This window comes from Labeo rohita, chromosome 13, assembly GCF_022985175.1.
Source record: "Labeo rohita strain BAU-BD-2019 chromosome 13, IGBB_LRoh.1.0, whole genome shotgun sequence".
Taxonomy (NCBI): domain Eukaryota; kingdom Metazoa; phylum Chordata; class Actinopteri; order Cypriniformes; family Cyprinidae; genus Labeo; species Labeo rohita.
The window spans coordinates 33,313,633-33,329,854 of record NC_066881.1 but is presented as its reverse complement, the minus strand read 5'-3'; the positions used below and the strand labels follow the sequence as shown (position 1 = coordinate 33,329,854).

General features: G+C 29.5%; 1 protein-coding gene across 2 annotated transcripts in view; it reads right to left on the bottom strand.

The window, feature by feature from the left end:
* Positions 1–4,530: 4,530 nt before the first annotated feature.
* foxn2a (forkhead box N2a) overlaps positions 4,531–16,222 on the bottom strand; it is a 49,038-nt gene continuing 37,346 nt past the window's right edge. For both annotated transcript variants that reach the window (XM_051126790.1, XM_051126791.1), the window contains exons 3-6: positions 12,613–12,737; positions 12,351–12,400; positions 11,504–11,572; positions 4,531–6,051 (exon numbers count right to left, since the gene is read on the bottom strand). In XM_051126790.1, coding sequence (XP_050982747.1) covers positions 5,606–6,051; positions 11,504–11,572; positions 12,351–12,400; positions 12,613–12,737 — 690 coding nt within the window. In that variant the 3' untranslated portion in view covers positions 4,531–5,605. The remainder of the gene's footprint in view (positions 6,052–11,503; positions 11,573–12,350; positions 12,401–12,612; positions 12,738–16,222) is intronic.

The following is a 16,222-nucleotide window of genomic DNA, read 5'->3' as shown; positions in this document are numbered from 1 at the left end:
TAATTACATTATTATATATTATATAATATAATTTCTATAATTATTTTATATAATATTTTATATTATTTTATATTATAAAATATATTTTTGAAATTTTTTAGGACTATTTTCTATTTTGAAAATTGTAATGCAAATAATAAACATCTCTATAATCATTTAATATAGAATTTTGGAACATTTTCAACTAGATGCAACTTTATAACATTCATATTCCAATTAATTATATTAAATATATATTACATAATTTTATAATAATTACATAATATAATATAAGTAAAAAAGTGATATATTTAACAATGTTATATTATAAAATATTTCATTTTTAATTTTTCAAGACTATTTTCTATTTTGAAAATTGTAATGCAAATAATAAAAATCTATATAATAATTTTGGAACATTTATATTTAATTTTATAACAATCATTTCTCTCTACCAAATATTATACACATAAATTTATAAACTTTTCAGATTTTATACTGCCATAACTATAATGATTAATTATTTTTATTATATTACTTTAGATTTTATTATAATGATATTATTATATAGATTATTTTATAGATAAAATGATACATATATAATTACATATTATAAAAAGATTTTTTTAAATAAGATAATATTTAAATATTATTTTTTAAAATAGTATGAAATGCTTAAATGATGACAGTGTTAAAATGTTGACAAAGCGATGACAAAGTGTTAAAACGTTATTCAAAATCAAATTTCACGTACAAACATCTGGACAAAACCATCTTAAGTAAAACAACATCTTTTATTCAGTAATACCATATATAATGCAATTGCATATCTTTGGCGAAAATAAATTTTATAAACATTTTATTAACAGAGGTTAGCGTACAAAAAACGAGGGTGTTTGTCTGTCTCGCAGACGGCCGACAGGAACAAACTCATACTGAGGTGGCAGATCGGGTTGGCAGAAAGTCATCAGAACAAATCAGATTTATTTACACCATTCAATGCAGATGCCACACGCTCCACAGTATGCAGAACACAACATGAGGACACGCACGCCACACATTCATTCACAAACATCTGCCTCACCTTTTTTTCCTCTTCACAGTTGGCAGTAACATCTCACAGATGCATCACCTCTGAGTTTAGTTTCACAGAAATATCTAGCATTGGAAACCGAGAATGAATAAGCAATGCATCATGGGACGGCGAACGGTTGGTCACATGGCAGTTCAGAAAAACAAAGGCAGTTTACAAAAACACAGTCAACTTGAGGAATTGCAATTTCATAATACACTCATGTTAAAAGTTCATTCGGGGTCAATATTTTGCCAGAATTTGCAGATTTCATCTTGCTTCATGGGTGAATCTCACAAATACATGTCCCAATCATATTTCAATTAACAGAAATCAAATTAAGACCAAAAAATAAATAAATAAATAAATAAATGTAAAAAACGACAACAACAAAAAAAAAAATTATATATATATATATATATATATATATATATAAAGAAAATCAATCAAAAGAAATCATTATTATATATTAAATCATTAAACATTATTATATTTTATATTATATATAGAAATCACTATTATGTTTTATATATGTATATATAAAAATAAAAATTATTTTTAAAAAAATTGTGGGGAAAAAAAAGAGCATAAGAAATCATAATTTTCTTAAAGCAAAAAAAAAAAATGAAATAAATTAAAATTAATAAATATATGAATTAATAAATATATAAAAATAATAAAATATATGTAATTAATAATAAAAAAATTAAGAAATCCTAATTGTCTTTAAGTTAAAAAAAAAAAAAAAAATCAAATGAATATATATCTCATTGATGAAATGATAAAAAATAAAAATAAAAAAATATATACACATTAATGATGCTGTGTACATGAAATAAAAAATATTGACAAAAAAAAAATGTAGGAAAAAAAAACATTTAAAAAATCCAAATTTTCTTAAAGTACAATATAAATGTTTATTTCTTCATTTTGTATTTAAGGTTAAATTTACTCTAATTGCCTTGACAGGTTATGTGAGATTCACCCTCTCTGGAACTTGGCAGTTTTATCAGTTAATAATCAATACTTTTTAACCTGATGCACAAAGAAATAAAAAGGCAGGATTAGTAAAGCAGTCTTGGCAGTGATTAAATAATTCTTGGATATTTTGGCACGAGAGGAACGAACAGGTTTTGTAGACACTGGTGTTGTTTTCTACGGAAAGACAACTAAATGTGGGGTCCAAATGAAATGAAGAATGGAGCGGCTCATTAACAGCGACCCGTTTACTCTTCATATTGAAATGCGGCGTCTTAATGAAGCGGTGGAGGTGTGTTTGAGGCAGTGATTCACGTTTTTTTTGGCACAGGTCCTGCATTTCTCATGAGCAGCTGTGCTTCTGCTTTGATTCTGACTGCCGTAAACTTCATTCTGCTCCACGGCATTGAGCGTTTGCACAGTATACGTCCTCTACTAACATATAGCATGAATAAATACTAATATTTAAAACATCTGATTTCAAGTACCTGTGCTAACATGTGTTTTGTAAATGTAGCAGTAGTTCAGTTTCTCTTGAAAACATTTGTGGACCATATTTCACCCCAAAACTTTTATTTAATTATATATAAAAATGATATATAATTTTTTAATTAAAAATAAAATTTTTGTTTTTCACATTAGATGCATGACATTTTAAATTAAAATTAATTTGCATTTTATTAAATGCAATTTCTCTGAGAATTCCGCCAGTACTAGCATCAGTCATTTGGAGGGGAAAAATGTGCTTAAAGTGTCAAGAAAATAATGTTGCAATGAAAAAAAAAAAAAATCTCAATCTTCATTTTATTTATGCACAATATAAAATCCTATTTTTCCTTTTGATTTTGAGGTGAAATATGACCTTTTCTTGACCCTCATATGAACACATGCATCTAGATCTACACTCGTAGTCTTAAGTTCCTCAAGCTTTAAATGGTTTAAATCCAGTGTTGATCTCCTAAAGTCTGCTGACTGCGTTAAAACACGCAACAAATGGACATAGAAACACATGCATACTTCATCACACACACATATACCAAGAGGAAATATAGAGCTACACGGCTTTCGTTTTTTGCATAGGCTCTGAACAGAGGGAATCGAACAGCAAGCTGTTTCATTTAGCACACGAAAACTGATGGAGCATCTGAACAAGTCACAGACACCAAAGAGAGGAAAAAAAAAAAAAAAAAACAGGATGATGGGAAAATGTGTTCCATTCGTCTGCTATTCACTGAGACTTGTTCCCGAGTCCATGTGGGGCCGGTTTGTGTTTATGAATCCTTCCAATGATGTGGATCTCGATCATGTGTCTATATTCAAGATTAGGCTTTGATTCCAGTCATGCATTTCATTTTTTAAAGACTACAGGGTAAATCTCATTAAACCAGCCATTAACACGTCCAAGTCATATTTCACTCCAAAACTAGGAAAACAAATAAGAAATAATATTCTTCATTAAAAAAAAACATAAATGTATTTATTTTCATTGTAATGTTTTCATGACAACTAAGCATTTTCCTATAAAGAAAAAGAAAAAAAAAAACATTAAGCAATTATTGTATAAGTTTTTATGCCAATTTTTGCAGATTTTAAAAAGCAAAAAAAAAAGGTAAGGTTTTGTGTGCAACTTTTGTACATTCCACCTCAAATTTGTATTAACTTACTGGAAAAAATGTGAAGTATTTACACAACACACGTGGTTGATGAGCAACCAAAAACAAACAAAACAAAAAATAAATAAATAAAAATAAAATATATTCAATAACGTTAATTGACGTGAGCAGGTGAGGAAAAAACAAACAAAAAGCATATTTTAGTACTATTATTATATTTATCATAATAATAATAATAATAATATTTATTATTATTATTATTTTTTTTTTTTTTTTTTTTTGCTTTGTAACATTTTCATGTCAACTAAGCATAAATTTCTATAAAATCTCATTATTGTAAGCAAAACAAAATAAAACAAAAAACAAAACAAAATCAATTATTTTATTCTTTTTTATGCCAATTTTGTATTTATTACATTGTGACATTTTCACACCAACTTAGCATATTTTTCCAATAAAATCTCATTATTGTGAGTAAAAAAAAAAAAAAAAGTCAAATTATTTTATTTTTTATGCCCATTTTTACTGATTTTAAACTGTAAAAAGGCCATTGCAATTTACTAAGATTTTTTTATTTTTGTACATTCCACCTCAAATTTTTATTAACTTACTGGACAAAAAAAGTGGAACATTTATACAAGATGATAACATCCGATGTGCTATCAAGCTGCAATTAAAAAAAAATATATATATATATCTTTTTACAGTAATGAGAAAAATGGGAATTATAAAAAAGAAGAAAATGTCCTAATGCAATAAATAAATAAAAATAAATAAATAATAATAATTTTTTATAATATATATATATATATATATATATATATATATATATATATATATATATATATATATAATTTTTATTTATTTTTTGCATTGTAACATTTTCACATCAACTAAGCATATTTTTCCAATAAAATCTCATTATTGTAAGTAAAAAAAAAAAGGTCAAATTATTTTATTTTTTATGCCTATTTTTGCTGATTTTAAACTGTAAAAAGGCCATTGTAATTCACTAAGATTTATTTACTTTTGTACATTCCATCTCAAATTTATAAAAAATAAAATAAATAAATAATTGAATTGAAATGTGAAGTATTTCTACAAAATAGTAACATCCAATGTGCTACCAAGTTGCACTCGCCAAATAAAAAAAAATTATTATATATTATATATATAAACTGGGAATTATAAAAAAGAAAACGTCCCAATGCAAAAATAAAAACTCAAAAACAGGTTTCATTTTAATGCAAAATATATTTTTTTTTTTTTTCCTTTTGATTCTGGAGTGAAGTGTGACCTGTTTTCATGAGATTTACCCCAAAAGCATCACCAAACACCACAGCTGGATCCCTAAAAAAAAAAAAAAAGACCAAGTAATCCATTATCCGTAGATCACTTCTGCACACCGTCCGCTCAGACCCCGACGACAACCCAACGAACATCCAGCGCCTCTGATGAAGAGAACAAACGTAACGCCAGCCGCCTGATGAGAATTATTGCATTTCTTTGTTCTGTACTAAAAAAAAAAATTGAAAAAAAGCAGGGAATCTTGACGTAATTCTCGTTTTTCACGTCTATAAAGTGGACGACGAGAGGTTAGTGCTTCGAACGACACAGACATGCACTCGTTCTCTGTATAAATAGCACAGATTTACTTGGAAGAGTAGGACACTCACTTAAAGAGGAAGCATGCAAACGTTTAAGAGGAAAAAACACCAATTTCTCCCTATCCGACTCCTTCGCCGAGAGAAATCCTTCATCCTGAAGCACGACAACCTGCGTTTCTCCGTAAGTCTCAGTTATGGCTTCGTTCACTTCCGCGTGAGAGTTGCTATTGCCGTAGTTTTGATCCAGGGAGGGAAATCTCTTGTATAAAAACGAAAAAAAGAGAGAAGGTGATGTGAAAAATGAGGAGGCACAGTCACTGATACACAGTCCAAGGGTTAAAATGTCACTGAACGATTCATTTCCGATGCTTTTCCGGCTTTTTACTCTTGGCCGTTCGCTTAGACAGATCCAAGCCGGACCGGATCCCGGCCAGGTGCAAGAGAGACCCGGCCGCCTCCTTCAACTCCTCGTCCAGCTCCGGTTTGCACTCGTGACGCGCCCGTTTGACCGGAAGAGGGCACTTGACGGTGAGCGGGCGACGGACGGGGAGCGAGGGGAGACGCGGGTTCCTCTCCTCCTCCGAATCCTCGTCGCTGTGAAAACCTTCGCTGCCGGCACGGCGGCCCTGGCCGGATTCGCAGCCGGCCTCGTCCAGGGAGGACAGCGAGGACGAGGAGGACGAGGAAGAGCGAGACGAGCAGCGCTGGAAAGACGAGCTGCTGTAGTTGTGGTCCTGCTTCGGGTCGCTGCTCACCAGGACCGAATCCGGGCGCGAGAGGTCTATGGGGCTGTCCGGGTCACCTGAGGACCAAACGACAACACAATCATAATGCAGTCTAACCATTTCTGACATTTTGTGAAATATTTAAAGAAAGATATTAGAACATTGCTTTTCAGGCATTGTTAAATTTTGAGATTTGGGTTTGGCTTTCCATAACATGTTTCAGACTAGTGGAAAGAAAACACCCAAAATACACATTTAAGTGATTATTTTATTGCACTTTATGTACTTGTCTGTAGAGTTCAATAATGATGTATTTTTACATACACAAAACTTTACACTTTTATTCCTGTCTATATTCTGATAGTTTTTACAGAGCATATAATTTGCCTGATTTTATACAACATTTTATTCCTGAAAACATGGGGAAAATGTTTTTTTTTTTTTCTTGTTGTTAACAGTATTTTATGATTTATGGAGTGATGAAAAGAAATTCTCATTTAAAATTCCCATTTAAAAACTTTGAACAAATGTATGAAAATTAGGGCATATTAATACATACATTCGACCTCAAAAATTGTGAAGTATTTACACAACACACATGGTTGATGTGCTACCAAAATTTTAAAAAAAAAAAAAATTAAATTTATGGCAATTTGTCAAATTACTTCAAATAAATTGTAAAGTATTTATGCAGCATGGTAACATGGTTGATGTGCTACCACAAAAAAATAAATAAATAAAAAATAATAATAATAAAAAAATAAATAAATAAATAAATAAATAATACTATTATTGTTTTTTTTTTTCTTACATTTTCACATCAACTAGGCATATTTTTCCTATAAAATCGCATTATTGTAAGGGAAAAAAATCCATTGTTTTATTATTTTTTATGCCAATTTTGTCAAATTATGTTCAAAAATAAATTGCAAAGTAACATGGAGAAAACTGATTTTTTTCCCCTTGTTGTTTGCAGTATTTTCTGATTTATGGAGTGATAAAAAGAGATGTAAAATTCCCATTTAAAAAATTGTAAACAATTGTATGAAAATTAGTGCATATTAATACATACATTCCACCTCAAATTTGTATTAACTTACTGGGAAAAAAAAAAAAAAAAAAGTATTTACACAAACACATGGTCGATGTGCTACCAAAAAAAATATATATATATATATATACTCTATTATAATAATGAGAATTCGACGGTAAGCAGGCGAGGAAAAAACAAACAAAAATATTGTATTGTATATAGTATTTTATGTACTGTCTATAAAGATCATTATTGTAAGCAAAAAAAAAAACAAAAGTTAATTTGCCCATTTTGTCAAATTATGTCAAAAAAAGTATTTATGCAGCATGGTAAGCATATTTTTTCCTATAAAATCTCACTGTTGTAAGGTTAAAAAAAAAAAAAAAACTTTTTTATGCCAATTTTCAAATTATGTCAGAAAATAAATTGTGAATGTTTTTAGGAATAAAACGTTGTATAAAAACAGGCAAATGTTAAATGAAGAATCCTCTCTGTAAAAATCTTAAGACTATAGATAGGACTAAAACTAAAGTTTGGTGCATGCATTTCTGAAAGTAATATAAAATAAACATTTAAAACACATATTTTGCATGTTTTCTTTCCACTAGTCTGAAACAACACATTACGTAAAGCCAAATAGGCTAAAATCTCAAAATTGACCAGTGCATGAAAAAACTCTGTTTTGTAATGTCTAGGCTTTTGGTACATTTTCTTGACAGGCTGCATGAGGTTCAACAGTAAATGTTCATCTCTGAAGTGTCAATCTGTAAACTGCCGTTACGAAACGCGTCATCAAGTACTTTCATCCGCCTGTCTTAATGAAGCACTCTTATGATGGTTTATTCTGCTACGGGTGATTAAGGCTCATTAGAGGTAGAGAACACTACAGTGACACGCTTAACGAGGATAAAGACGTGTGAAGGAAGTGCAATGCTTCACTAATTACCAGCAAGAGCTTTTAGTCGTTATGCAGACATATTTGCAAAACCATCTCTATAAATAAAGACGCAAATGTGCCTTTTTGCATGAACCTGAACTAAATGGACTCGTCTGCTAGATGTGGCGACACTGGGTGTAACATCAGACTCACAGATACAGATTTCAGACTGACAGGATCAACAGGGCTTATGAGCATATTTGAGATAGATGAATACAACATTAGATACGATACAATGTTTGATAGATACAGTGTTAGAATGTTCAGAAGATACAACAGTAGTTAAAATGACAGAATGTTCGATAGGTACAACATTAGATACATTAGAACGTTCAATAGATACGATGTTTGAATTTTTGATAGATGCTACGTTAGATACAACGACAGAATGTTCGACAGATACGTTAGAATGTTTGATATATATGTTAGATACAATGATACAATGTTCGACGAGACACGTTAGATACAATTATAGAATGTTCGACAGATACATTAGAATGTTTGAAAGATATGTTAGATAACGATAGAATGTTCGACAGATACAGTGTTAGAATGTTAGATACTACGTTAGTTAAAATGACAATATTTGATAGATACTATGTTAGACACAACAATAGAATGTTCGACAGATACTATGCTAGCTAAAATGATAATATTCGATAGATATAATGTTAGATATGACAATGTTCAAAAGATACAGTGTTAGAATGTTCGATACGATGTTAGAATTTGATGCAACAATAGATCGATATGATCAGATACGATATGATCTTCGATACAGCGTTAGAATGTTCGACAGATACTACGTTAGCTAAAATGACAATATTCGATAGATGCATTGTTAGATGCAACAATAGATGTTCAATAGACACAATGTTAGCATTTTCAATAGATGCAACGTTAGACAGAATAATAGAACGTTTGACAGATACGTCGGCATAGTACGACATACTACGATATAGACAGTGCTAGAATTTTTGATAGAGACAACGTCAGATACGACAGAGTTTGACAGATACAACATTAGATAACATAGAATGTTCAACAGATACGTCAGATACGATAGAATGTTCCATAGATACAGCGTTAGAATGTTCACCATACTATGTTAGCTAAAATGCCAAAATATTTGATAGATACAACGTTACACACAACAGAATTTTCACCAGATATAACGTTAGATATGACAGAATGTTCGACAGATAAGTTAGATACGTTAGAATATTCAATAGATACGATGTTAGAATTTTCGATAGATGCAACGTTAGATACAACGATAGAATGTTCAACAGATACAATATTAGAATTTTCAGGTTGCAACGTTAGATACAACTATAGAATGTTCGACAGATACTACGTTAGCTAAAATAACAATATGTGACCCTGGACCACAAAACCAGTCATATGGGTCAATTTTGTGAAATTGAGATTTATACATCAACTGAAACCTGAATAAATAAGCTTTCCATTGATGTATGGTTTGTTTAGATAAGACAATATTTGGTTGAAATAAAACTATTTGAACATCTGGAATATGAAGGTGCAAAAAAATCTAAATATTGAGAAAAATCACCTTTAAAGTTGTCCAAATGAAGTTCTTACCCATGCATATTACTAATCAAAAAGGAAAGTTTTGATATATTTACGGTAGGAAATTTACAAAATATCTTCATGGAACATGATCCCAACTTAATATTCTAATGATTTTGGCATAAAAGAAAAATGGATAATTTTGACCCATACAATGTATTTTTGGCTATTGCTACAAATATACCCGTGCTACTTAAGACTGGTTTTGTGGTCCAGGGTCACATATTTGATAGATCCAACATTAGATATGAGAGAATGTTTGACAGATACAGCGTTAGAATGTTCAACAGATACAATGTTAGAATTTTCGATAGATACAACATTAGATACGATAGAATGCTTGACAGATACGTTAGATGCGATAGAATGTTCGATACAGCGTTAGAATGTTCAACAGATACTACGTTGGCTAAAACGATATTCGATAGATACAACGTTAGATACAGTGATAGAATGTTTGACTGATACAATGTTACATATGACAAAACGTTTGATAGATACAGCGTTAGAATGTTCAACAGATACCACTTTAGATACAACGTCAGAACATTCTATATATACAATCTTAGAATTTTTGATAGATGCAACATTAGATACAATGATAGAATGCTTGACAGGTACGTCAGATATGACATTCTATCTATAGAATGTTCGATAGATACAGCACTAGAATGTTCGACAGACACTACTGGATACAGCGATAGAAAGTTAGACAGATATAATGTTAGATAGAACAGACAGATATGATAGATACAGCATTAGAACGTATCTATCGTATCTGTCGAACGATGTCAGAATGAATTTGACAGATTCAACATTAGATCTATTTTTGGCAAATGTAAAAGCCTTTTCACACCAAAAGCCTCAGGCTTTAAGAAAAGTGAATTCACGTCTGTACAGTAGACCACATAAGAAAAAATATCAACTCTTCATCAATAAAAAAAAAAAAAAAAAAAAGAAAGAAAGAAAAAAAAAAGAAAACAAATGTTAGATTATCTTGAGTAATTTTTGCTTATTAGTATGGTTGAATTGGATCATTGAAGGTCGGCAGCAAAGACATCGGTTAATACAATGGGATTAAATGCATAACGGATAATTGTATTATTTAACATAATTATTGCAGGTTTTTATTCATTTTGAGGAATACTGAATCCGTTTTTTGTGAGTGAGATGAATTAATGCATGTTCATATTTATTCTAAAACTAACATCTTACTCCCGACTTACCCTCAACATGGGGAAAGGAGAGATTTTAATTAATAAACGGGGGGAAAAGTAACTTGCGTTACTTATTTGAAAAAAGTAACTCAGATACTAGTTACTTGGAAAAAGTAATAATATTACGTAACTTGCGTTACTTGTAATGCTTTATCCCCAACACTGGATATAATGAAAGTTCGATAGATACTACGTTAGCTAAAATGACAATATTCAATAGCTACGTTAGATACAACTATAGAATGTTCGACAGATATAACGTTAGATATAACAGAATGTTTGATAGATACAGCGTTAGAATTTATTTTAACGTATCTGTCGATCAATGTCAGAATGAATTTGACAGATTCAACATTAGATACGTCATTTGACGATGTTCGACAGATACGTCAGACATATTAGAATGTTCAATATAGAGTTAGAATTTCGACAGATACTACGTTAGCTCAAATTACACAATATTTGATAGATACGTTAGATACGATAGAATGTTCAACAGATACAACAGTAGATATGACAGAACGTTCAACATACACAGCGTTGGAATGTTCAATAGATACAATGTTGGAATTTTTGTTAGATGCAACATTAAATACAACAATAGAATGTTCGACAGATACATCTTTAGAATGTTCGACAGAAAGTTATATAAAATGACTGACTAATAGAACAACAGAACATTAAATGGATAGAGTGATACAATGTTATATAATGACAGACAAAAAAAATAGATAGATGGGGTTTTCTCTTACATGGGTCACTGTGGTGTCCGGGGGCCGAGTTTAAGAGCATCATTGCAGTGGCGGCATCAATGTCAGACTCTGTAAAGGACATAAAGACACACAGCGGTCAGAGCACTGCTCAGTGTCAATGTGTGTGTGTGTGTCTTTGGGGGGAAATCAAGGGACTGGAGTTCCTCTGTTTCCACGCAACCCTTCAGAACGTTTGAATTATTCATTACCAACCAGACAGAGGAGAGAGTGAACACAACTACCGCCATACTCAAGGTGACAGAGAAAGAGAAAATGCTTGATGAGGGACAAATAATGAAAATTGTCCAGCCTACATGAGAACAACAAACTAAATCACAGGGTTCTCATAAAGCGATTAAGGAATTTCCATGATTTGAAAGACGAGAGGTGGGTGTAGCTTAAAATAAAATAAAATAAAATAAAATAAAATAAAAAAGAAACAAAAATGCAATAAAATAAATTAATTAAAAATAAATCTAAAATAATAAATAAAAAAAAATATATAAATACAATACACAAAAAAATGAAATAATAAAAATAAATAAAAATGAAAAATAAATAATTAAATACAAAAAATTCCTGTGACCCTGGAAACATGGGAAATGTTGAACAGTGGAGAACTGTCATCATGAAATCACTGAAGATCACATGGGTGTGATGCATAAAACCGGTTTCCTAAACTCACAGGAAGTGTCCTCAATGGCTCCACTGACACAGTCGTTTAACCAGACTTAATCGCTTTCAAGCACACTAGAACATGCATGCTTTTATTTGTTCTGTGACTAACAAGATTTCAAATTGGCACCTATGATTTCGACAGAAACTGTATTCATCAGAAATGGCTCACCTTTTAGAGAGCAGCCCTGGAGGAAGAGGTGACGTGCGGGTGAGAAGGCACTGTCAGACAGACGCAAACACAGAGAGACGGACAGTAAGACATAAAGCAGGACCATGAATCAAGGCACTTATGATGACTTGCACTGAATTAAGAGCCAAACAACAACAGAACCACCTTTTCAGAGGAAATGTGTGGAACGGGGCTGGTTTGCATGCTTCAAACATTAGCTAATGCATCTGCATTTGTACTAGAGTAAATGGGAGTGTGTTACCTGGGTGGGGAAGCAGGGGGTGTGCAGAAGGAGTGGGCGGTGGGAAAGTGCTGTTTCTTCAGGGCTTGGATCAGATTGGGTCTGTATTCGGGGTCAACGCACCACAGAGAGCCTTTCCCATTGACCTATGAGAAACATGTGAAAACAGACCGATGATGAATTTACACCTAAGTAAACAAATATAAACACTTATCTCATGTGACTAAAAGTTTACTTATTACGACCATTAGGTCACGCTGACTGAAGCTACAAGGTATGCTGCACATGTCTTCAGTCACAGGTTTGACACAATAATTGAAGGAACAAATTTACAGAATTTTTCCAGTGTGGTGGCATCAAATCAAAATGGCATATACTGCTTAAAAACCAAAATAAATAAATAAATAAATAAATAAATAATTCTGCTGTTTGAGAGCTCACTTTCTGGACTACTACTAATTTTTTGACTAAAACCTAAATACAGCAAAACAAATAAGAAATAAATAATTAAAATGATTAAATAAATGAATAAGTAAAATACTATACATTTTGTAATTACAATAATAAACATTAAAATATTTTTACAGGAGATGCAAGTTATTTTTTTTTTTTTTTACATTGCATTATTTAAAATAATATTAATTTACAAGAGATACTAGTTATTTTCTACTTTTCACATGACAATATTTAAAATGTATTTTGTTTGCAAGAGATGCTGGTCATTTTCTACATTTCTTGGCATGGCAATATACATTAATTTTGTTTGCAAAAAATGATTTTTTTTTTTAGGAAACTTGCTTTTTACAATAAAACTGAAATGTGACTTTTTTCATAAGACATCTTCATTTCAAACTAGCTTTAATTTAATTGTTCAAAATATTTAACAAATAACCATTTATACTTTTTCTTCAATTATTCACTAAGAAATGCACCCTTTAGTAAATACTGCATAAAAGCAAAAAAATAAAAAATAAAAATAAAGAAATCTGCTGTTTGAGGGCTCACTTTGTGGACTACTGCTAATTTTTTGACTAAAATCTATATACAGCAAACTAATAATTAATAAATAATTAAAATGATTAAATAAATGAATAAATAAAAAAGAAAAAATGCATACTAAACATTCAATAATAATAATAATAATAATAATAATAATAATAATTAAAAATAATAAAAAAAAGAATGGCTAAAATAAAATGCACTGATGTACTAGTTGCATTTATTCAGATCAAAATTATTCTTATTCGAGCCAACAAAGTGCATAAAATATATAATATATAATAATATATTTTATTATTATTATATTTATACTTTATTACTATTATATTCATAATAAACAATTAAACAAATAAACTATTATTATTATTATTATTATTATTATTATTATAAACAAATTTATACTACTACTACTACTACTACTACTACTACTACTACTACTACTAATAATAATAATAATATCATAATAATAATAATAAATATTATACATATAAAATTGAATAAAATCCAAATAAATAAATAAAATATTATGCGCATTTATTGGACTGATATATTTATATTTATATATTTATATATTTATATATATATTTATATATATATATATATATATATATATATATATATATATATATATATATATATATATGTTTTTTTTTTTTTTAACATATATATAGAAAATAACTGAACTATTACAGTAATGACAAAGCATTGCAGACAATCTCACTAGTCAGAATCTGGTTACTTCAGAAAACATCAGGTGTGCATGACGCATCATTTTTACAAAGTGGACCATTTTACTCGAAACATACTGAAATAAAAAGACAAACCCGGCAGACATTTTCACAGCAGCCTGAGAGGATCTCGCTGCTCAGAGTGTCTTAATGTGATCATCTAAGCATGTGATTGGCAGTATAGACCCTGCTGGGAGTTTACGAGCAGTGGTTAAAAGCCGCCGATAAACATCAAAACATGGCTGTAAACGGCATGAAGGGTGTTTATGACAGGATCTGATCTATGAGTTCTCATAATTACTGCATCAGTTAATTATTATTGCATTCAGTGGATGGATTTTACTGGAAGTCAAGAGTGTTAAAGGCAGAATAACCCAGATCAAGCAAAACAATCTTACATTTGCCCTGCAGCAAAAATATTCACAAAGACAGGACGGGTCAGATTTATACCTTAAAATCAAAAGAAATTCTGGATCATATTTTGAGTTTTAAAAAAAATTAAGCTTACTTTAAATATTAAAGATTTTTTTGCATTGTAAAATTGTTTGCAGTTAATGACAATAATTGAATACACTCTTCCAGAATTATTCTATTATTGTAAAATGTTAAAATCCCATTACCACAAAAAAAAATCTGTAAATAATAAATAAACAAAATAATGTATAACAATGTCAATAATAATAATAATAACAACAATAATAATAATAATATTAATCATATTATTAATAATAATAATAATAATAATAATATTATTATTATTATTATTATTGTTGTTGTTGTTGTTGTTGTAAATGTACAATAATAAATATGTATAATAATAATAAAACAATTATACTAGAAATTAATAACATACATCATAAAATGCATTTGTTGAATTACATTCATTCAGATTTTAACTAACAATCTTTGTATTGCACTTTTACTGTATTTGTTTTACGGAAAATACTAAACCACAAAAAAAGTACATAAAACATATAATGTATAATATATATAATTAAATATATATTTTTAATTATTATAATAAATATGTATAATAATAATAATAAAATAATTATTCTATAAATTAATAATATACATAAAAATAAAATGCATTTGTTGAATTACATTAATTTATTCAGATTTTAATTAAACAAAATCTTTGTCCTGCAGTGTTTTACTGTTTTAGAGGAATTGCTAAACCACACAAATTGGTACATAAAACACATAATGTATAATAATATTATTAAAATAATTAATTCATATTTATAATAATAGTGATAATAATAAATAACATGCATGAAATAAATTGTGATAGTATTTGTTCTTGTTAAATAAAAAAAAGGGAAAAGAAAAAATGCATAGTACATTTTTTAATAAATTCATATGTATATTTTTTTACTTGTTCTTGTTAAATCTAAAACTCTCTGGCACAAAAATCTGCACATAATAAATAAGCAATATATAATAATAATAATAATAATAATAAAAACAACAACTAAATAAATAAATAAATAAATAAATATACTAATAATATTATATTATATAATAATATACATAAAAATAAAATGCATTGTAGTAGTATTTGCTGGATTATTTTAATTTATTCTGATTTAACTCAAATCATTGTACTGCAGTATTTTTACTGCTTTTTTTTTTTAACCAAACTATTACGGTAATGCAAAAACACATTAGTGAGGTGCCTTAATTGCCACAAAAATCATGCCATCATACTCATGAAAAACATCTCATTTTCTTTGTGCAAAATACAATGTATATATAAATGTATATATACAGAGAGAGAGAAACACAGAGGAATAGGTAGGAGGAGGAGGAGGAGGCCTATAACCTTGACTCAGATTACCAGCCTGCTCATAAACAGGAAGGAGGAAACGTTGTCATGGCAACCGAAACCAGGCAGTGTCATG